The following is a 23,399-nucleotide window of genomic DNA, read 5'->3' on the forward strand; positions in this document are numbered from 1 at the left end:
GATAAAAGATAAAAATCCATGAGGTCAAACATAATATGGGTAAACCACAGCAGCAGTCAACAAAATTTTGAAAAAAACACAAATGCAAGGAAGGGAACTCATTCAGTAGAGCAGAGAAGGCTATAACTCCCAAGTACCTACAGATGAAGATACTCGTAAGAATTAGGTTAATTGATTCCACAACCCTAAGCCATCTGGACTGGAGGTAAAATGTACACACAGCAGAAAATGGGGCTGAAGCACGAGGCTGAATAAAAACAGGTGCTTGTGGGGTGCCTGGGAGGCTCAGTCAGTTCAGTGTCTGCCCTTGGCTCAGGTCATGGTCTCAGGGTCTGGGGATCAAGCCACAGGGCAGGCTTCCTGCCCAGTGGGGAGTCTGCTTCTCCCTCTGCCCCCATCCCTCGTGCTCTCTTTCCCAAATAAAATCTTAAAAACAAACAAACAAATAAACAAAACCAGGTGACTGCCTGACAACATGAATATGGAATAATCAAAGCCTCGAGTTCTTTTCAAGCCAACGACTACTCCTCACCCCTCACCCCTTGAGAAGATAGCCTGCAGGCTTTACAGGCAACTATACTTAATCTCCACCCTCAGGAAGACAGAATGAAGTTGTCTGAAGAAAGTGAAAAGAACAGGCTTTGGATACGGAGCAGCAGATAGCTATGAAAGATCAGGATGGGACACAGAACGGGTAACAAAGGAATAAAGTAAAAGTAGACGATATACTTCAATGCAGTTCTTCCCCCCAACCCCATACAGGCACCCAATCATATACTCACTAGGCAGGAAACTGGAAGTTTTCTAGAGAAACCAATCAGCCCTCAGGAAAAGAACTCCGTATACTAACATTCAAAAGCTCTAGCTGCTGGCTAGATTACCCTACAACGATGCTCACTATTTTAAAAACCCACCTTAGGCCTACAAAACGTTTTTTTTTTTTTTAATAAATCTCTACACCCAAAATGGGTCTCAAACTCAACCCCAAATCAAGAGACATGCACTCCACTCACTGAGCCAGCCAGGTACCCCCAAAAAACTTCAATCCCTAACTCAAATCTGAAGACAATCCTTGATCAGACATTCAAGGAATGCCTTAAATGAGACATAAAGGGAAGCGATAAATTCAGGAATGAAGCTTAAAAACAAAACATTGTGCTGCAGATATGTCAGGAACAGGTTTAAAAAGCGGCTCTGCAGCACCTGGCTAGCTCAGCTGGTTAAGTGTCTGGCTCTTGATTTCAGCTCAGGTCTTTATCACAGGGTCGTGTGTTTGGGCCCAGCTGGGCATGGACCCTACTTAAACAAACAAAAAAGTGAAAAGAACAAAAAAAAGGGGGGAGGAGGGAAAAAGAGAGGTTTCAACTAGGAAATATAAATGTATATATATCTCCTCCACACACCTGCACACAAATATTCACAGCAGCATTATTCGTGATACCCAAGAAGTGGAAACAACTCAATTGTCCATCAACTGATGAATGGATAAATAAAATGTGGTATATCCATTAGAGAATATTTAATATATTAATATATTAAATACATTTATATTACAAATATAAATATATATTAATATATTAAATGTTAATGAAATTAAATATTAAATGGGGGGGAAGGCCATATATATTCTATGATTTTGTTTATACAAGATGCCCAGAATAGGCAAATCTACACTGACAGAAAGAGTGGTTGCCATATGCAATGGGAAGTGACTTACAGAACACAGGGTTTCTACCTGGGGTGATAAAAATGTTCTGGAATTTATTACAGGGAGAAGTTTGTACAAGTTTCTGAATATACTAAAACCCACTGAATTATGCATTATAAAAGGATGAATTTTAAGGTCTATGAATTATATCACAATAAAGATGGGTTTTTTAAAATGTTTTATTTATTTCTTCATGAGAGACAGAGAGAGAGAGGCAAAGGGAGAAGCATGCTCCCCGCTGAGCAGGAAGCCTGATGCAGGACTCAATCCCAGGACCCTGGGATCATGACCTGAGTTGAAAGCAGGTGCTTAACCATCTGAGCTACCCAGGTGCCCCACAATAAAGATGGTTTTTAAAAAATGTCCTCCCAATGTTCCACTTCAGGAAAAAATTGGCATAATCTTGTGAAACTGAAGAAAACATGGCCTAAGACTCAGAAATTCCACTTCGAAAAGAATACATGATAGAATTTTTTTCATGACTGAGAAAGACATATCACCAATAATAACACAACAAAACATAGTATCAAGAAATAGAAACAGTCCATCTAACCATCATTGGAAAACTGACAATGGTACATTTCTACAATGCAATGTTATACAGCAGTAATAAATAACTAGAGCTATACATATGTTAGGTGAAAAAAGCAATTATGGAATACAGAATAAAAACCTGTGAATTATGGATTTTTATGAATACATAAATATGCAATTAGAGTAAAAAAAACAGGGCCACCTGGGTGTAAGCATCTGCCTTCAGCTCAGGTATTGATCCCAGAGTCCTAGGATCAAGCCCCGTGTCAGGCTCCCTGCTCAGTGGAGAGCTTGTTTCTCCCTCTGCTGCTGGTGCTCTCTCACTCTCTCTCACTCACTCTACCTCAAGTAAATAAAATCTTTAAAAAAAATAAAAATTAGGTAAAAAATACACAAAGGAAATGATAAACACCAAATTTAGGAGAGTGGATGACCCTGATGATTACCTTTGTGGAAGAAAGAAGTGGGCATGAGGGCCAACTGTAATGTTTTATTTCTTTGGGAAGAACATCTGAAGCTAGTATCACAATAATGAATGCGACAAAGCTAGGTTTTGTGGTGGTTATTTTCTAAACATTTTTTTTAAGATTTTATTTACTTGAGAGGGAGAGAATGAGAAAGGGGAGGGTTCGAGGGAGAAGGAGATTCCCTGCCAAGCAGGGGGCCCAATGCGGAACTCAATTCTGGGACTCCAGGACATGACTGGAGCCGAAGGTAGATGCTTAACCAACTGGGCCACCCAGGTGTCCCTCTAAACATGTTTTTGGTTTTTTTTAAAGGTTTTATTTATTTGACAGAGAGAGAGAGAGAGTGCACGCACAAGTAGGCAGAGTGGCAGGCAGGGGGAGAGGGAGAGGCAGGCTCTCCGCTGAGCAGGGAGCTGGATGCAGGGCTCGATCCCAGCTGGGATCATGACCCGAGCCGAAGGCAGCCGCTTAACTTGACTGAGCCACCCAGGCGCCCCTAAACACGTTTTAACACAAGGATCATACAACTTACAAAACAGAAATAGCAAGAAAATCAAGATTGAAAAATAACTTCCCTAAAAAACAGTGGAGATTATGGAGAGAGGGAGTACCAGTACTCTTGTTTTTCATTACAAAATCATTCAGTGTTATTTCAGTTAATGCTCATTTGTCACCAAGGTAACAATTTTTCAATGAAGAAAAAAAGGAAAACCACTGACTTCATGAACTCAAAAGAACTTATTGTTTATCCTCAGAATAAAAACCTTAAAAGTAATTAATTCCCCACTAAATGCTAAAATCATTGTTTTAAAGGCTGCCGGGGAGAGACATGCAACAGGACACAACTCAAATGGTCTCAAAACATTAACCCAGAGGTTACTTATTAATGACAAAAGGAAACAAGGTAACCTCACAATAAAGAGATGGGACCCCCATGCATCTAAACTGAGCATTACCAAACACAGGACCAAGAGACACCATATACCTCTAATTATGCTGCACTGAGGACATCACCCATGAACCATTCGTACAAAAAAAGTTTACTCTGAATCTATGAGCAAATAGTCAAATTCAAATTGAGACACGCCACAAAAGATCTGGACTCTTCAAAAAATGTTAATGTCATGAAAAAGTCATAAACAAAACAAGCAAAAAAAAAAAAAAAAGGGAGCACCTGGCTGGCTCAGTCATTAAGCCTCTGCCTTCAGCTCAGGTCATGATCCTGGGGTCCTGGGCTTGAGCCCCACTCTGGGCTCCCTATTCTGCTGAAGTCTGCTTCTCCCTCTCCCACTCACCCTGCTTATGTCCCCCCTCTCTTGCTGTTTCTCTGTCAAATAAATAAATAAAACATTTTTAAAAAAAAAAGGTATTCTGTATTACAGAAGTTGTCTAAAGAGGTATGAATTCAATGCAATGTATAATCCTTGAATGAATCATAGAAAATAGGTATATTTAGTTAACAATACTGTATTGGGGGAAAAAAAACAATACTGTATCAGCCTTAAATTAAAATGTGATGATGGTTTTATGATCATATAGGAGAATGTCCTTGGTCTTAGGACACACAAGAAGTATTCACAGATGGAAATGTCATGTCACAACTTACTCTCCAATTACTGAGGAAAAAAAGCTTGTGTGTGTGTCTGTGTGTGTGTATGTAGAAAGCAAGTGGCAAAAATGTGTTACAAGAATGTTCATTTTACTATTCATTCAACTTTTTTGCAGAACTGAAATTTTTCAAAATAAAATGATCAAAATCCTCTTCCTGCTTTTTCATAAATCTGAAATCCATAACAATAAAATTTAAAAGTGAGAAACTGTTTAACTTACAGCAAGGAGCTGTCTTATAAGCATGTCTGAGGCTTTCTCAGAAATGTTGCCGACAAAAACTGTAGTAGTGGGACCACAATTTTCATCATTTTCTTTAGCCTTTAAGCCTGGGTGATCCTTTCTTGCTCCCAAATGCTTTCCAACCATGGACACAGTGGGTACTAAAACCTAGAATGAAAAAAAGCAATAAAATTAGAACTGGCAATTAAATTTCCTATCATGTTTAAAGTAACATGTTTTTAGCCTAAAAACAATTTTAAAGTACTAAATATATAGCACATTATTAAAGGTTCTACATATTTAATCTAAAGCTTCTATCACTTTTCATTAATGCAAATTTATTCATGACAAGTTCTACTATTAGATTACCTTTTTTTCTTTTTCTTTTTTCTTTTTTTCAACAAGATTTGAGAGCACACACACACAAGAGCAGGGAGTGACAGACAGAGAGGGAGAGAGAATCTCAAGCAAACTCCCTCTGGAGCCCCAATGTGGGGCTAGCGACCCCTGAGATCCAACAACCCTGATATCATGATCTGAGCCAATATCAAGTCAGACGTTTAACCAACTGAGCTATCCAGGCACCCCAAATTACCTTTTGAAAACATCTTGGAAAAGAAAATAAAAATAACTTGGATGAAAAATTTTTAATATTTAAGACCTAATTCTAAAATGTCTAAGACATCATAAATCATTTAAAATTATCAAATATATCCAGGAGCTTCTTCACAACTTTACTCTGTACTAATATAAAAGCAAATTTCCAGGGTACCTGGCTGGCTCAGTCAGTTAGGTGTCTGATTCTTGATTTCAGCTCAGGTCCTGACTTCAGGGTCCTGGGATACAGCCCCACATCAAGCTCTGCGCTCTGCCCCCATCTCCTTCTGCCCCTCCCCCACTTGTGCTTGCTCTAAAATAAATAAGCCTCCCCAAATTTTTTTAAGTAAGCGCAAATTTTAATTATCCCCACTAATCCTCCGATAGAGCATTTGAATACTCACAGCACTCTCCAACACTTAAATTTTACTTTTATCCGTTAATTACATTTTTATTTTCCCTTTTTAACTTTCAACTTCCCAGAGAAAGGAATAATCCTACTCATTTTTGTATCTGGAACTGAATTTAGCAAAACATGAACAGTAGGCCCTGAATAAATAACGGTTAACTGAGGGAGCCCTTCCAAACCCCAAGTCCCACCTTTTCCTATACTTAAATGCAAGAGAGTAAGAGTACCTGTCATGCAGAGGTTTTCCAAAATAGCCAAACAGTGGGTATCCAATGCAAGAAAAACTGGACTCCCCCTTGGTCTGCAGAACCATATCTTCTCAGTGGTCTGCCTCACAGCAGATTCCTGTTTGCCCACAGAGTTACCATCTCCTTTTTAAAATGAGTAACACTCCCTTTCCTCCCTTTTCAAAATCCATGGATAGAAAAACAATTAAAGTAATGAAATCTACGCCCCCCCATAGTGGAATTCCAGATGAAGTTTGATACTCTACCAACTTAAAGAAAAATCCTGGTTAAACAACAGTTAAGAGGGTTATTATTCATTCATGTGTTACAGCTTAAAGTATAAAAAAGCTTTGATGAATGTAAAGAATTAAGACTTAAGAAGACTGAATAATAGGGACGCCTGGGTGGCTCAGTCAATTAGGAAGCTGCCTTCAGCTCAGGTCATGATCCCAGGGTCCTGGGACTGAGTCCCACATCAGGCTCCTTGCTCATCACAGAGCCTGCTTCTCCCTCTGCCTGCTTTTCCCCCTGCTTGTGTACACTCTCTCTTTCTCTAATAAATAAAATCTTAAAAAAAAAAAAGAAAAAAGACTGAATAATAAAACACTTTAGCAAAGTAAAGACTTCAAGAAAACTTGACAAAGCTTAAAGATATCATACCAGAGGACAGAAAAAAATAGTTTGGAAGGGGCTAAAAATTTAGGTAGATGAGAGAAAAGAATGGAATACATTCAACACAAATTTCACTTCAAACTTTAAGTTTCTATAAGGATCATTTCTAGTCTTTTTTTCTTTTTTTCATTTATGAGATTAAACGTGCCTTGATCATTCTATCTCCTAGGACCAAGATACGAATAGGGAATGATGAAAGACCCAACGACCTAAATCTAATATAACAAGTATAAGAACAGTCTAGAGAATATAAGGTAAATCATAAAATGTTTAGGGACCCAATTTTATTTTTTTTAAGGACCCTATTTTAAAGGCAATTGCATAATATGCATAGCTGAGTGAAAATGATACTCAAGAAGTATGATATACATGCTCTCCCTATTATTCTCCTAAATACTAAAAATAATTTATTAGGTTTTTTGTTGGGTTTTTTTTTTTAGCTTTAAATGCACTAACACATGTGGCACATGGGTGGCTTAGTCCTTAAGCATTTGCCTTCAGCTCAGGTCATGATCCCAGGGTCCTGGGACTGGACCCCACATCAGGCTCCTTGCTTGGCGGGAAGCCCGCTTCTCCCTCTCCCATTCCCCCTGCTTCTGTTCCCTCTCTTGCTGTGTCTCTGTCAAATAAATAAATAAAATCTTTAAATAAATAAATGAATGTAGTAACACTACTGTATCTCCTTCTTCCTCCTTAAAATTATACTTACAGTTGGAGCAGGAGCCATAATGCTCATTGGTACAGGAATCATTGGGGTCCCTAAGAAAAAAGCACATTAAATCCTATGAATACAAGTATATATGACTATATTCTATATTACATGGCACATAAATAGGTATCCTCACTCACAGTTAATTTAAGTAGAAACATATGACTAATGAAAATTAGATTACTGATGAATGCCTTATTTTCAAAAGCAATGTGGTACAGGCTGGTCTATATAAACTTACACAACAAAAAACTATTCTAAAAGCAAGAACACTACCACTACAGCATAATTCTGTCTTAGGAGTTTAAAAATCTGGACAGATACTGATTCATGTTCATCTGATTCAGTACATCCTGAAAGCCAGTAATTTATGCAAATACAAGATTCACTAATGAGTAAACACGGTATTAATGAATCCTTTAAAAGTTAAAAAAAAAAAGTATCCAATGAGAAATTAATCTAGAAACCTTGAAAGAATCTTGTTATTGCTGTTTCTTTAATAGAAACAAAAATCAGGGGGTGCCTGGGTGGCTCAGTGGGTTAAAGCCTCTGCCTTCGGCTCAGGTCATGATCTCAGGGTCTTGGGATCGAGCCCCACATCGGGCTCTCTGCTCAGCACCGAGCCTGCTTCCCTTCCTCTCTCTCTCTCTGCCTGCCTGTCTGCCTACTTGTGATCTCTATCTGACAAAAAAAATCTTAAAAAAAATAAAAAATAAAAAATAAAAAAAAATTAAAAGAAACAAAAATCAGGGTGCCTGGGTGACTCAGTTGGTTAAGCAACTGCCTTCAGCTCAAGTTATGATCCTGGACTCCTGGGATCAAGTCCGTCATCAGGGTCCCTGCTCAGCAGTGAATCTGCTTCTCCCTCTGACACTCTTCCCTCTCATGCTCTCGGTCTCAAATAAATAAAATCTTTTTTAAAAATTTTTTAAATTCAAAAAAATTTTTAAAAATGCAAAAAATATGACCAGTAATCTCAGTGTCAAAGAAAATCTCTAAGACAATCATCTGTTGGATGCACTGAGGGTTTAAGAGGGGTCAATGGGGGACACCTGGGTGGCTCAATCGGTTAAACAGCTGCCTTCGGCTCGGGTCATGATCCCAGGGTCCTGGGATCCAGCCCCGAATCCGGATCCTTGCTCAGCGAGGAGCCTGCTTCTCTCTGCCTCTGCCTGCCACTCTACCTGCTTCTGCTCTCTCTCTCTGACAAAGAAATAAATATTTAAAATAAAAAAAATTAGAGGGGTCAATGGGCTAGTAATATCTACATTTTTGTTTTCAACTACACTGTTTACCAACCAGTGACTACTGTATTGAGTGTTCTTGTGTATATAACTAATGAAAACATCCTGCTATCTAGCACGAAGAAGAACGCAATGAGGGCAAAAATCAGTGAAAGATTTGTCTACTTTCCTAATATAAATTTTAAAATGCTTTTTTAAAAGTATATCTCAAGAAGTTCTGAAATTTCTCTTCAGTTCAAATTTAACATCAATTTAAGAGAATTCTCCAACTAAGCCTGGTAATAAATTCTTAAACATTTAACATTATTCATTTATTTTCCAATAAAACTTTAATTAACTTGGGCGCCACGCCTGGGTGGCTCAGTGGGTTAAAGCCTCTGCCTTCGGCTCGGGTCGTGGTCTCAGGGTCCTGGGATCGAGCCCCGCATTGGGCTCTCTGCTTGGCAGGGAGCCTGCTTCCTCCTCTCTCTCTCTCTGCCTGCCTCTCTGCCTACTTGTGATCTCTGTCAAATAAATAAATAAAATCTTTAAAAAAAAAAAAAAAACACTTTAACTTTTAAATGAGAAAAATCAGGATTCTTAAACAATGTAGTCAATAGAATATTGCACAAAATAGAAAAAAACACAGAGGTGCCTCGCTGGCTCAGTCAGAGAAGCCTATGACTCTCGATCTCAGGGTCATGAGTTCGGGCCCCATGTCAGGTGTAAAGATTATTTAACTCTTTACAGATGTAAAAATTATTTAAATCTTATCAGGTGTAAAAATTATTTAAATATGTACATAAACTTTTAAAAAAGAAAAGAAAAAAGACTTCAGAACCTGGGTACAACTTGGTTCTATCACATCTAACTATGCAATCTTAGGCAAGCTCTTTAAGTTGCAGTTCCCTCAATTTTCCTGAGGTAATTTCTTTGGAGCACCTATGAGACTGACTAAGATTATTTATATGTAGCACTTCAATACAATGGATGCTCAGAACTGTAATTCATCAACCCATGTATCTTAATTTTTCACTTTTAACTTTGCAAAACAAAAAAAGTCCTCCCCCCCTTTATCAACTGTAACTAGATGGCACCTTTTCCACAGGTAAAATTTCTACTAAAGAAAAATTCAGGGCACCTGGGTGGCTCAGTCAGTTAAGCACCTGCCTTCGGCTCAGGTCATGATCCCAGGATCCTGGGATGGAGTCCCACATCAGGCCCCCTGCTCAGAGGGGAGCCTGTTTCTCCCTTTCCCTCTCCCTCTGCTGGTACACACATGTGCACTTTCTCTTTCTCTATCCCACTCTTAAATAAATAAATAAAACCTTCCAAAAAAATAAAAATAAAGAAAAATTCAGAAAAAGACAGTGGGGAAAAAGTTTTTTTTTCTGTAAGCAAGCTCTACACCCAACACGGGGCTCAAACTTACAACCCTGAGGATCAGGAGTTGCATGTTGTACAGACTGAGTCAGCCAGGCACACCACTGCTTTGTCCTTTTTAATACTAAAAGGTTTTTTTTTTTTTTTAAAGATTTTATTTGTTTGTCAGAGAGAGCAAGTGAGCACAAGCAGGGGGAGGAGCAGGCAGAGGGAGAAAGAGGCTCCCCGCAGAGCAAGGAGCCTGATGTGGAACTCAATCCCAGGACCCTGGGATCATGACCTGAGCCAAAGGCAAATGCTTTACCGACTGAGCGACCCATGGGTCCTGACAGTTACTTAAAGTTTTACAGTTATGTTTCCTACCTCAATTTACTAATACCATACAATAGAGAATTCACAGTGGAAAATGTATTGGTACTCATTACAAAGATCTACACATGCTGAAGTGAAAAGAAGCAAAAGTGCACAGAGTGAACAGTGTAGTACTGGTTGAATTATTAAAAAAACAGAAGTGGGGAAAGGGTAAACATAAGCAAACACGCCAGGATATGTACAATGTGTCTCTGGACAGTTACACACTAGAAGCTGATAAGAAAGGCTATGTCTGGAGAAGGAAATTCTTAGGAACTGTATGGGAAAAAAACTTCCTTTTTCTATAAACATGTATTACGTTTTAGGGAAAATTTATAGCTCTTTTTCAAACCAATTTTCTAATTTAACATAGAACATGACCATCACTCTTAGAATTAATTGCACTAACAGGCAAAACAAGAAAATTACACATGAATATGGATATTATGGTCTTGAATTACTATCCTAGTTTACCGTATTATTTCATGATTTACCTTTTAAAGTATTAATGCTACACACAGAATGCAGAATGAACTGCAACTAAGGTCTGGTTTATCATCTAAATATACTTCCCTAAACAGAAATGATAGTATATGCTGCTGTAAACAGATTCAGAATTAACAGGTTACCATGCTGAATAAATGCCCACATTAGTAAGGCACTGACCAACCAAGAAGAGAAACTGACAATCTGCTTTTGGGGTCTGCTGTCCCAAAAAACTATGCAGGCAATAGTCTTAAGAAAAACAGGTTTCATTCTTTTACTTCCATTTAACAATTTGATATAATGTTCATCAGAAAATGTTAAATTTAGTGTTTGCTCTTTAAAAATTCAAACAGCTTTAGGGGCGCCTGGGTGGCTCAGTGGGTTAAATCCCCTGCCTTCGGCTCAGGTCATGATCTCAGGGTCGGGGGATCCAGTCCCGCATCAGGCTCTCTGCTCAGCAGGGAGCCTGCTTCCCTTCCTCTCTCTCTCTGCCTGCCTTTCTGCCTACTTGTGATCTCTGTCTGTCAAATAAATAAAGAAAATCTTAAAAAAAAATTCAAAAGACTTTAAAATCTTTTCTATAAAACCAACAAATCAGGAACGAACTTAAGGTACTGCTTTTTCACTGTCACCTTTCCTGATTCTGAATAAGTGATTAAGTTCATTCCCAATCCCTTAAATTTCTTCACAAAGAAATAAAAAGTAAACTATTCTTCCCTATAAAACCATAACATAAGGATTTTGTTTAAAAAAAAAAAAAAAGTATCATGGTTACCAGTAAGGGCCCATAGATTTTCTTATGAGACTACAAATCTATGAACAAAATCAGGATATATGAACCGCCCCAAAATTGTTGCCCAAATGAAAATGGCTCTGGACACTATCGTTCTTATGTTACTAATCTGTTAGGTGGTTGACAACTTTATTCAGTTTCTTATTAACATTATTCTCTCAATCACCCTATTCACCAAAAATTCCTTTATATAGTACATTACAGAAGAGCTAAATTACTGACTAAAATTCAGCAACTGGTCCACGAAATACTAAACTAGTTTTAATTTAAATTTTATTTAAATTTAAATACGTATTTCAACCTATACTCCTGGCAGCAGGTGGAAACAAATACACATCCATAATTACCAAGAAGGATATACAACGAGTTGCTACAAGCATAAATGCCTTAAAAATTTGTATAAATATTGCATTCTACTCCATGATATATATGCGTAAGTATTTGTTCCAATTTTAAAAGTATGATTTACCCCCAAATTCCTGAAGTGTTAAATAATACTCCAGAAACATTGCCATGTTTATCTTGTGGCTTTTCATACCTACTCCAACACTGCCATACACTTGACCTAGGAGTAGGAGGGCCCCAAAGCTGAGCCTCTAGAATATACGTGTTATGAATTAACAATCCATCTTAAGAGTCAACTTCAATGTACTGTTGATTTCTCAAGAGTCAAGCTCTTCCGAAAAACACTGTAATTTCAAATAGATCATCCAATGGTTAAAAACAGGTCTCTGATGTAAAGCTTTCCTCAAACAAAATATTTCTGGATGATTTACAGGAGCATTAACTGATTTCAGCCTGAATTACACAGGTTCTATGTGGGGGAGGGGCTTAACATACAAATTAAGAAGAGCTCTTAGATGTGGTCTTTTGGAAGGGAAATTGATTTCGTATAAAATGTTTTCAGTCCCACTAAAATATAAAAATATCTGAACTACCACCCATAAACCTAAGGAAAAACCTTGTTCTCCTAGGCCAAGCAATGTTAATTATGTACCCTAAGATAATGGTTCTCAAATGTGGGTCCTCTGAGCTATGCTTAAAAAGATGTTTAGGAATCCCCTGTTAAAAACTGTTAACTTCTAAAAATAAAAATTCCTGAGATGCCTGGGTGGCTCAGTCGGTTAAGCCAATGCCTTCGGCTCAGGTCATGATCCCAGCGTCCTGGGATGGAGCCTCGCATCAGGCTCCTTGCTCAGCAGGGAGTCTGCTGCTCTCTCTCTCACACGCAAATAAATAAATAAAATCTTAAGAAAAAAAAAAAATTCCTGGGCTCCAATATCTGAGGATCTAAATCTGTGGATTGGAGTGGAACCTAAAAATTTTTTTTTCCCTGAGAGTTCTGGAGAGAGGAAGTTTTTATATGGTAATTTGGAAAGCTCTCCAAGATATACTGTCAAGCATAAAAAAGCAAGAGGCAGGGCACCCAGGTGGCTCATTCAGTTAAGTGTCTGGCTTCAGCTCAGGTCATGATCCCAGAGTCCTGGACTTGAGCCCCACATTGGGCTCCCTACTCTGCCAGCTTCTCCCTCTCCACTCCCCCTTTCTCGCTGTGTCTGTCGAATAAATAAATAAAAATCTTTTTTTTTTTAAAATATTTTCTTTCTTTATTTGACAGACAGAAATCACAAGTAGGCAGAGAGGCAGGCAGAGAGAGAAAGGGAAGCAGGCTTCCTGCTGAGCAGAAAGCCCAATGTGGGGCTTGATCCCAGGACCCTGGGATCATGACCTGAGCCCAAGGCAGAGGCTTTAACCTACTGAGCCACCCAGGCGCCCCTAAATAAATAAAATCTTAAAAAAAAAAAAAAAAAATGAAGGAAAAAAGTAAAACAGTGGATAAAAGTATACTTAGGGGCAGCCTGGGTGACTCAGTAAGTTAAGCATCTAACTCTTAATTTCAGCTCAGGTTGTGATCTGAGGGTCATATAATCAAGCGCTGTGTGAGATTCTGCACTGGGTATGGAACCTGCTTGGGATTCTCTCTCTCCCTCTGCCCCTCCCTCCTGGCTCACCTGCTCACACATTCGTGCCCACTCTCCCTCCCTTTCTTTACGAGGGGGAAAAAAAACCAAAAACCAAAAAACACACATACTTACAGCTTGTAATGTACATTAAAAACTATCTGAAAGGATAAAGAAACCAATGAGCCTGTTTTGTTTCCCTCTTTTGCTAAGGGAATAGTAACAATGGTTATGTGGAAATATGAGCAAAATCTTTCACTGTATACCTTTTTAACGACTGAATCATACAAATTAGTATGTATTTATTGGAATATGCATTTCCTTTTTAAATAAAGGTGTTTCTGAAAAATCTTCACAGATAAATTTGATAGATATGAAAAGTACTGTCACAGGAAAACAAGGTATCACATTTACAGAAGTGTGCTAACATCTTTACTCTAAAACATAGTCATGTACGTACCATTTTCCTAAAGTTAACAGTATAATGACAAATGTACAGTTAAAAATAACAACAGTATCCACAAACTTACCTGGAGGTACAGGCGGAGGAAAACCAGGAAACTGTGGGGGTGGGATCCCTGGTGGGAGTGCTGGGATTCCCATAGGAGGGCGATTCAAATGAGGGGGGAAAGACATTCTTACTGCAGCGGTCTAAAGAAAAAAATCATGACAAATCATTTTATTTGAAAACTTTGCAATTTGATATGCCTGGTTTGTTGGCCTTCATTTTTAGAGTATCTGCAAAATTCTAAAGTTTTCTTACCCAAAGGAGTTGGCAAAGACCCTCTTTTCTCTGTCTGTCCATTGAGAATTTTTAAAACTTAGATCTTTTCTAAAATAAGTTCCCAAAATGTACACGATCTAAATTCAGGATAGACTCCTACAATCATATGGGAATACATATAAAGGAAGAAAAAAATTTTGAGGTTCAGTTAATATCCAAAAACTAAATACCAAACATCAATGAATTTTTTTTTAAACCAAATTCAGAATCCAGGAAGATTATTTAACAGTTTTTTTCTTTAAATGTTCTGATGCATTCATTTTTTTACATACATCAGCACCTTGAAAACTAAATGTACAAAGTTACACAGTATCTGTTGATTCAGTGTTGGCCAGTTCCTCAAGGACAAATGAATGTCTCAGTGAACTATAAACCTGAGAGAGAAGAAACCTCCTGACATAAGGTCACATACTAACCCGTACTAACCACTCAGATATAAACAGAACATACAAATTGTGACAGTAAGAAAAATGTCCTAGTTTGTGGTAAACTTAAAAGCAAACCTCTTAACCATTCTTTTTTTTTTTTTTTTTTTTTTTTTTTTAAATTTTTTTTTTTTTTAAGATTTTATTTATTTATTTGACAGAGATCACAAGTAGGCAAAGAGGCAGGCAGAGAGAATGAGAGGGAAGCAGGCTCCCTGCTGAGCAGAGAGCCCGATGCGGGACTCGATCCCAGGACCCCGAGATCATGACCTGAGCCGAAGGCAGTGGCTTAACCCACTGAGCCACCCAGGCGCCCCCTCTTAACCATTCTTGAATGATATTCAATGAATGAATGAAATTCAAGAATCAGAAGCTAACTTTCTTTTTTAGAAGCTAATTTTTTAATACAATAATACAATGAACTGTTTCATTTGGTTTGTGATATCACTACTTAAAATAAATTTAATTTTGTCCTTTAAACAAATATAAATATTTAAGACTCCCCTACCACCAAATCTTATACTTTCATGAACATACTTGAGTGTCCAAAACTATTAGAAAAAGTAAAAAAACTACATTAGGATGTCCTGGGAAGATTCCATGCACCAATTTTAAAAAGCGGCCAAAATAAGTGATCTCATACCAGTGATGGCACTAAATAGCAGTGATTTGATGAACAGGAGATATATCTGTCAGACACTAGGAAAAACTCCCCCCACACTCTTTGTAACTGAAGGAGTCTAGAGTTGTTTGAAGCTTTCAAAGAACATCTGTCTCTACTATTTTTTGTGTTTCATACATTGATTTACTCACCCTTCAGAAGAGAGAAGATAAAAAGTGCATGTCTTCCACTTCCTCGCCCCCTAATCCCAACAGTTTGGTATATATCGTTGTATTCTTCTAAATACCTTTCTATACACAAACTAATATATAATTATTTGTGTTTTTCTGCAAACAATATAATCATACTATGTTGTTAGGTGCATTTCTCCCTTAATTATCATTAACATCTCTTCATATCAGTTCATTAACTTCTATTCCAATCTTTATAATGCAGTAAACTACTATAACACAGACATATAATAATTATTTATTCAATATGGATGGTTGATTCAACATTTTGCCTCTTATAATGCTAAACATTCTTGGACATATAAATCTATGCACTGTGCAAGAAATCCTATTGTACAGATTAGTACTACATGTATCTACACTTTACCTCCAAGTCATCCTCCAAAGCTAGTGTACAAATCTCTATCCCCACCACCAATGTATGGAAATGCCCTTTGCTCAGATCCTCACCATTGCTAGAGTAAATCAGTGTTTAAATTATGACAACATAACAGGTAAAAAAAAAAAAAAAATGCTCTCACTTCAATGAGCATTTCCTTAATCACTAAGGAGGTTGAGTATCTTTTTACCTGTTTATCAGACATTTCTTTAAAATGGTCTTAGAAAAGCATGTCCTTCAGACTCAGAGCTGTTCTTCCTCAGTGTTTTGACTTAATTAGTTAGGATAATACAATATTCTATAAAATCTAAACTTCAATTTCAGAAAACACAGTACACTTAAAATACTTAGAAAGCTTTACAAATAAAATAAATTCCTAGGATTTCATACACTTAGAAAATAAGCTATTGCAAATACTTTAAAATATTAAGTATCAGCATAAATTAAAAAGGAAAAATGCATAAATTAAAAAGGAAAAATGCAACTAATTAATGACTGTAGAAGTGTTGAATTTTTAAATAATCTTTTTCTAAAACTTTTTGCCCAAAAACAAAAACAAATATTCTATATAAAAGGGGCAGGAGTGTATCTCCTTTTAACAGAGGGCTACTGTCCTACTTACAGAAACTCTTCTATTATCATTATAATACTCTATCTCAGCACTTTCTTAGGAGGGCAGCTGATATTAATACCTGTTGAATAAATAAATCAATGAATGAATCAGTAAATCGACTTATTAAGAAGCTCCCATGTGCCAATACTATGCTAGCAATGACCCAGTGCCTAGCCTCACAATGTTTACAAAGACTGGAGCATGAATTCATCTCCAGAATCATTTATTGTCAAATATTAGCTATAAGTATTATTTTTTAAAGACCTATATTCCTGGTGTTTAAATTCTATTTCATGACTTTTAAATGTATAATTCACTCCGTACAAGTTAACCAGATTATGTCTTAGTTTATGCCAATATATCCATTCCACTCACTTCTAATTTTTCTGTGTTCTATGGCCCTTTCATTTAGCACTGTTCACAACTTGCTTATTCACAGGCGAGCTTCAAAAAGTGAAGGTATTCTTAGAAAGATAATGGTCCCTCCTGTGGCCAGAAAACTAAAATTCTGGTGATCACTGATAAATATTAATGTTCATTTTAAACATCCTAAAATGAGAGTATCAATAGTTTTTACAAAATGAACTTCTGTTTTCACATGTGAAAATGAGAATAAACTTTTATAACCATAAGCAAAGTTTATCAGTTTTTACCTACAGTTGATAAACGGTAATACTCTCACTACAAATTATACAGAGATTCAAAGTTGGTAAGTACTTTGCAGAATAAAGTAGGGAAAAGACTAGGAACTACTAAAATATGGCGGTCAGGCCTCACCAAGAAGGTAGGCAAATTGAACAAAAGACTCCAAAGGGGCCTAGGCAGAAGCCTTGTATCTGAAGGTAATGGCCTTCCAAGCAAAGTAAACAGCAAATACGCACAGCCTGAGGTGGGCATGGAGCGTTTATGGGAGGAAAGCAAGGCCAAGAGCTGAAACAGATTATTTCGGAGGAAAGTCAAAGCCAACCAAGTATTACTTGGGGGAGGGGATCCAGAGAATGTAGTACTTTGTAGGCCACTGTAAAGGTTTTGATTTTTACTACGAATGAGATGGAAAACATTTGAAAGACTTTTGATCTGACTTAGATTTTAACAGTGCCACTGGCCACTGCGTTAAGACTGGAGAACAAGGTGTAGAAGCAGGAGACTACTGCCAATAACACAACCCAGAGAGGGTGGCCTGAAATAGGTGGAAGTGGTTAAAGTGTTCGATCCTGGATGCAATACTTTAAAGGTAGCCAACTGCTGCTGAGGGGTCATGTGTGAGGTTTAAGAAAAGAAATGCAAAGGTTATTCTATTAGCACTGAAATGCCTTAAGTAAGATTTTAAAATACTTGTATTTTTTCACTTTTTTCACTTTCACTTTGGAGTTGATTTCACTTTTAGAAGGCTCAAAGCATTTTTACCCAGTAGGTATAAAACCTTATGGCCCAAAGTAACAAAAACAAGCACCTATGATGCAAGTGTTCCTTATCTCTAGCGTGGCAGTGGTCATATGGGTTTATTATGCATTTGTCAAAATGAACTGAAATTAAAATGGGTGCATTATATTGCATGCAAATTTTATCTCAATAAATCTAGTCTCCTCCATCTAAAAAAACTTAAAAAAAAAAAAACCCTTGCAAATAAGATTTACCTTTACCACTCAAAATATGCATGCATTCTGCTTTTCTCTTTTTTTTTTTTCCACTTTACACTTTTAAATCACTCCTTTTTTCCTATACCACCTACTGCTTACAACCATTCCTCCAATGCACATTTACCCCAACAGAAAACAAATTATTTCACCAAGAGATACAGTGGCTAACCCCATCATGACACTGTGCCAAATTTCGAATGGTAAGAGGTAAATGAACCAACAGATTCTTCTTAGTAAATGAGTATACAACTCATTCATTCATTCAACAAATATCTAGCTCCAATTTTATGTCAGGTTCTTTTCTAAGTATTGGTTTTATTAGCTCTGAAAGAGCAAATTTAAGATATTATATAGTTACACAGCCAGCCCAGTGGCTCTACACTGAATATAAATGATCATGACTACAGAATGCATTGTTCACTTGTTTATAGCCTGCAGGGTACAATGGCCTGACATACCTGCCCCAGCCTAAGCAACCCAAACCCTTCAAAACATCATTTCTCAAACTGAATTTCTACAGAAGTAAAGTCTTCAGGAACTATTCCTAAGAGAAAGTGTTCCATGTCTCAAGAACAGGAAATGCTTGATTAACAAAAAATTTCTTTAGCAGGAAAACTTTTCAGAGATATGAAAATACTCAAGTCTCCAAAAAAGGGAACTGATCTTTTTCTGAGATTTCCACTTAGCTGTTTTACCAACTTCAATGATTAAAAAGCAATACTACCTACAGAGAAAAACTAGTGGTAGACTGGAGCTGAGGTGGGAGCAAGGAGTGGTGTGCAAAAAGGAAAGAGGAATCCTTTTTGGGGTAACAGATGCACAACTCTGAACATTTACCAAAAAAATCATCAAATTACACGTTACAGAGAGTGTATTTTGTACGTTAACTACACCTTAATAAAGTTGCTTTAAAAAAAAAAAAAAAAAGCAAGGGGCACCTGGGTGGCTCAGTGGGTTATAAAGCCTCTGCCTTCGGCTCAGGTCATGATCCCAGGGTCCTGGGATGGAGCCCCACTTCGGGCTCTCTGCTCAACAGGAAGCCTGCTGCTTCCTCCTCTCTCTCTGCCTGCCTCTCTGCCTACTTGTGATCTCTGTCTGTCAAATAAATAAATAAAATCTTAAAAAAATAAATAAATAAAATAAAAGCCTCTGCCTTGGGCTCAGGTCATGATCTCAGGGTCCTGGCATGGACTCTCTACTTGGCAGGGAGCCTGCTTCCCCACCCCACCTCTCTCTGCCTGCCTCTCCGGCCTACTTGTGATCTCTGTCAAGCAAATAAAATCATTTAAAAAAAAAAGAAAAGAAAAGAAAAGCAATACCAATTCAGGGCAATTTCAGGCTAAATCCAATTAAGACCTGTATATCAGACAATATTGAGTCAGTATTAATTTCCTGATTTTGTTCATTCTACTGTTGTTAAATATGAAAATGTCTTTATTCTAGGAAATATACCTAAAGTGTTTAAGGACTAAGGGACACCTCATCTGCAGCTTACTAGTAAAACATTTCAGAAGAAAACTATGAAGAAAAAGGAGAGGATAAAGCAAATCTGTGAAATGTTATCATTTGGGGAATCTGGGCAAAAGGTATTTGAGAATTCTTTCTACTATTCTTGAAACTTTTTTTGAAGTTTGAAATCGTACTAGGTTTTAAAAGGTAGTATCAACAATTCTGGTGGTGTAAATACTATGTTCTTTTCTGAAGTTTCAAAATTCAAAGGGTCAGAAAAAAGCTATTCAAAAACTTTAAGGGGGAATCAATTAAAACTCTTTTAGGAATGGCAGTGGTAGTTGTCAGAAAAGACTATCAAAATTAAAATACACAGAATGTTTTTGTAAGATACTGAACGACTCAATGACTACTTTTGCTTCCAAAGCTACAAAATAGTCAATATAATTTTTCTTTAAACCATACGTAAATGAGAGAAGTATACAGCTAATCCGTGACCCAAAAAGTTACTTGAAAATTCCAAACTCGAGGGACACCTGGGTGGCTCAGTTGGTTAAGCGGCGGCCTTCAGCTCAGGTCATGGCTCCTTGCTCAGCAGGGAGCCTGCTTCTCCCTCTGCCTCTGCCTGCCTCTCTGTCTGCCTATGCTCACTCTCTCAGACAAAAAAAAAAAAAAAAAAAAAAATCCAAACTCGTAATAGGTCTGAAGTAGTTACCAATGTTAAAATGAACTCATCCTATTTTAAAAACATATTTAAGGGGAGCCTGCGTGGCTAGGCGGGTTAAAGCCTCTGCCTTCAGCTCAAGTCATGATCCCAGGGTCCTAGGATCTAGCCCTGAAACAGGCTCTCTGCTCAGCAGGGAGCCTGCTTCCCTTCCACTCTCTCTGCCTGCCTCTTGGCCTACTTGTGATCTGTCTGTCAAATAAATAAATAAAATCTTAAAAAAAAAAACCAACAACCATATTTAAAGCCTTACCACAGTGGAATAAAAAGATACCAAACTACAAAATAAAAACACTTAATCCAAACTATTATTAATATATGGTGCCTTTTTTTTTAACACTGGAAAAATAAAAACACTTTCCTCCCAGAAGTAGTTTGGAACCATACCTAAGTAAGTAAATAAAGGGAAAACTACTCTGGGAATCCCAAATAGAAATTTGATAACCCCAAGGAGATTTTTTTTTTTTTTTAAGTGGGCTCCACACCAAGGGTGGAAAACGAGTTGAACTCACAACCCTGAGATCAAGACCTGAGCTGAGATTAAGAGTTGGATGGCTCAGGGAACCTGGGTGGCTCAGTCGGATAAGCATCTGACTTTTGATTTTGGCTCAGGTCATGATCTCAAGTCGAGACTCAGCCCCGTGGCAGGTTCCCTGCTCAGCAGAAGTCTCAGCAAGGAGTCCGCTTGAGAGTTTCTGTCTCTCTCATAAATAAATAAATCTTAAAAAAAAAAAAAAAAAAAGAGTTGGGACACAACTGACTGAGCCACCCAGGCGCCCCAAGTAGAGCAATTATTTAATGAAAATATTAACTAACATTTCAACTTATTTGTTTACAAAAGTCTTCCACATACGTTATCTCACTGAATCTCCCAAATTACTTGGCACCCATACATTATTCACTTACAGATGAAGATGCTACCCTGTCCAAGGGAAAACAGTAAGTGGGTGGGGACTCCAAAGTCCCCACTATCCTGAAATTACCAATCCAAAGGCTGTTTGGATTGACTGTTATCACAATGCCTCTTTCTAGTAACAACATACCAAGAAGAAACTTATTAAGGGTTAACTTTGATTTTATTTATAAAAACTTATTCAGAATACAGCAGAAGAAATGTTAAGAGTCCCCACTTAAGCTCTTAAATAACAGTTTCAGTTAACTTGGACTAAACACTATGTTACTTAGCCACTGCTCTAAGGATTTTAGGTGTTTTTCTCAGTCCCCAAACACAATAACCTACAAAGCGGACACTACTCTAATCCTCAATTTACAGATGAAGAAAACCAAGACTTTAAGAAAAGTTAATTAATTAGAACTGCATACTATCTGCTTGAATCATGAGGAACCAACGACCAACTGGATGCCTTTCAAGGCCTCTGAAGGTTTTTGGAAATCTTCTAAAAATTAAAGTCCCCAAAACAACATAAAAATTGTCTACTGCCAACTACCTAATTCAGGATACTTCATACTACAGCAGTCCGGTACAAGAGAAGTCCAATCTCTACCCTCCTTTTGGTCTGCTCCACTGTGCCCAGTACCAAAATGGCTTTTCCATGGCCATACAAATCCACATTACATAACTTCAAAATAATCTTCATATTCCGAGATCTACTTCGAAAAACGTATTTAAAAAGTACTGAAGACCAAAGAAGAGTAAGAAACAAGGAACGCATTTTAACGTGGCACTTGGGTCATAGCCTAGAATGAATGGGGATATAGTTTACTGCAACCTCCAGAAGAGAAAGGGGGCAGGACCACAATACTCATGACAATCTCGAGAGCGCCAGGGGGGGTGCTAAAAAAGGTGGGCATTAGCTGAACTCGGGTTGGGGGAGTGAGGGAGTCCACTCGGTGGCGGGCTCTGGATGACGAAAGAGGAAAGGAAAGGAATCCGTTGGGGACCCGGCAGCTCGCTAAAAAGGGTGGGTGCTCGATGGCTCGTAAGCAGAGCCTGGGGCAAGAGTGTCCTAGGCCCCGAAAATCTACAGTAGGGCTCCGCAAGCTCGGGTTAGAAAGGGGCCTCCGAGAAGGGCTCCGAAGGGGCCGACGGATCATTTTGTAGCAAACGTGAAGCCCAGAATGGGCCAAGGCGACTCACTCTGTGGCGGACCGTGGAGGGGAAAAGGAAAGTGGGCGACAATGCAAGGAGGAAAGCTCTGGCAGTAGGTCCGGCCTCCGCGGGCTCCTGATGGGCCCACTGGTTTTCGAGGCCTTAGAGAAGTGAAGAAACCCAAGCCTCGTGCCCGTCCCCTCCCCCACCCAACCCCCCCTTTACCCCCCCAATCCCACCCGGCCCTTTCGCAGCCTCCCTGGCTTCCCCTCCTCCCGCAACCGAGGTACCCGGTTTCCCGGTTCCCACACGCGTCCAGAGGCGTGAACTCACCCGCCGCTGAGGAAACGGTGTGGTCTTCGCGGTGTTCCGGGCTCCAGGTTACCAGCGGGCTCCACCGGTTCGAGGTCTCTGCGCGCCGCTCGCCGGGAGTCTGGTTCCGAAGCGCCTACTCGCACAGGCCGCAAACACAGCCGCGCTGCGCGGGGAGCTTCTGGAGGTCTTCCTCTTGCCCGGCGTGCACTGCGGCCGGGGAGAGTGAAGAGGAGAATCATAGAGAAGAATGCGTATAGATAGTCCTCTCTTTGGGCTCTGAATCACCACGCAGCGGCGCATAACCATAGAGAAGGAGCGCCTCGTGGGGACTAGAAAGGCTCAAGCTGTAAATTACGACCCACCCTGCCATTTTTGATTGGAGCTGATTAAATCTTATGACTACGAGACGCCATCTTGAGGTCAAGGTTCTGCTGCGCAGGGCGCAAAGGCTCTTAGAAATGTCTTACCTTTTGTAGTGTGGGTCTTGGGGTTTACAGCCTTCCTCTGTGGCTCGTTGAGGTTCGGCGTACTGCAGACCGGGCCTCACCTCACACCGCAGTGGAAACGGCGAGTGCTGACCTTTCCGTGGAAAACAGCTACCCTTGATACCAAGAACTAACTGGCAAAGGGCGTGGTAGTTTCCAGTGCACGCGCACACCCCTTGTGCGCGCTGGTAGGGCCGAAGAGGTGGCTGAGGATACTTGAAATATCTAAAACGGCCTGTAAAAACGTCTCACATAACTTTCATTCTATAATATAAAGGTGCCGAAAAGATCTTCACTTACTAGATGAACGGAAATAAAACAAGATTAATGGAA

General features: G+C 38.7%; 1 protein-coding gene across 1 annotated transcript in view; it reads right to left on the minus strand.

The window, feature by feature from the left end:
- Positions 1–23,202, minus strand: part of RBM25 (RNA binding motif protein 25) — a 60,637-nt gene extending 37,435 nt beyond the window's left edge. Inside the window, exons 1-5 of the mRNA XM_080807932.1 lie at positions 23,049–23,202; positions 22,600–22,788; positions 13,881–14,001; positions 7,154–7,203; positions 4,540–4,707 (exon numbers count right to left, since the gene is read on the minus strand). Coding sequence (XP_080664058.1) covers positions 4,540–4,707; positions 7,154–7,203; positions 13,881–13,986 — 324 coding nt within the window. The 5' untranslated portion in view covers positions 13,987–14,001; positions 22,600–22,788; positions 23,049–23,202. The remainder of the gene's footprint in view (positions 1–4,539; positions 4,708–7,153; positions 7,204–13,880; positions 14,002–22,599; positions 22,789–23,048) is intronic.
- Positions 23,203–23,399: the final 197 nt, after the last annotated feature.

Source organism: Martes martes, assembly GCF_963455335.1.
Source record: "Martes martes genome assembly, chromosome: 7".
Classification (NCBI taxonomy): domain Eukaryota; kingdom Metazoa; phylum Chordata; class Mammalia; order Carnivora; family Mustelidae; genus Martes; species Martes martes.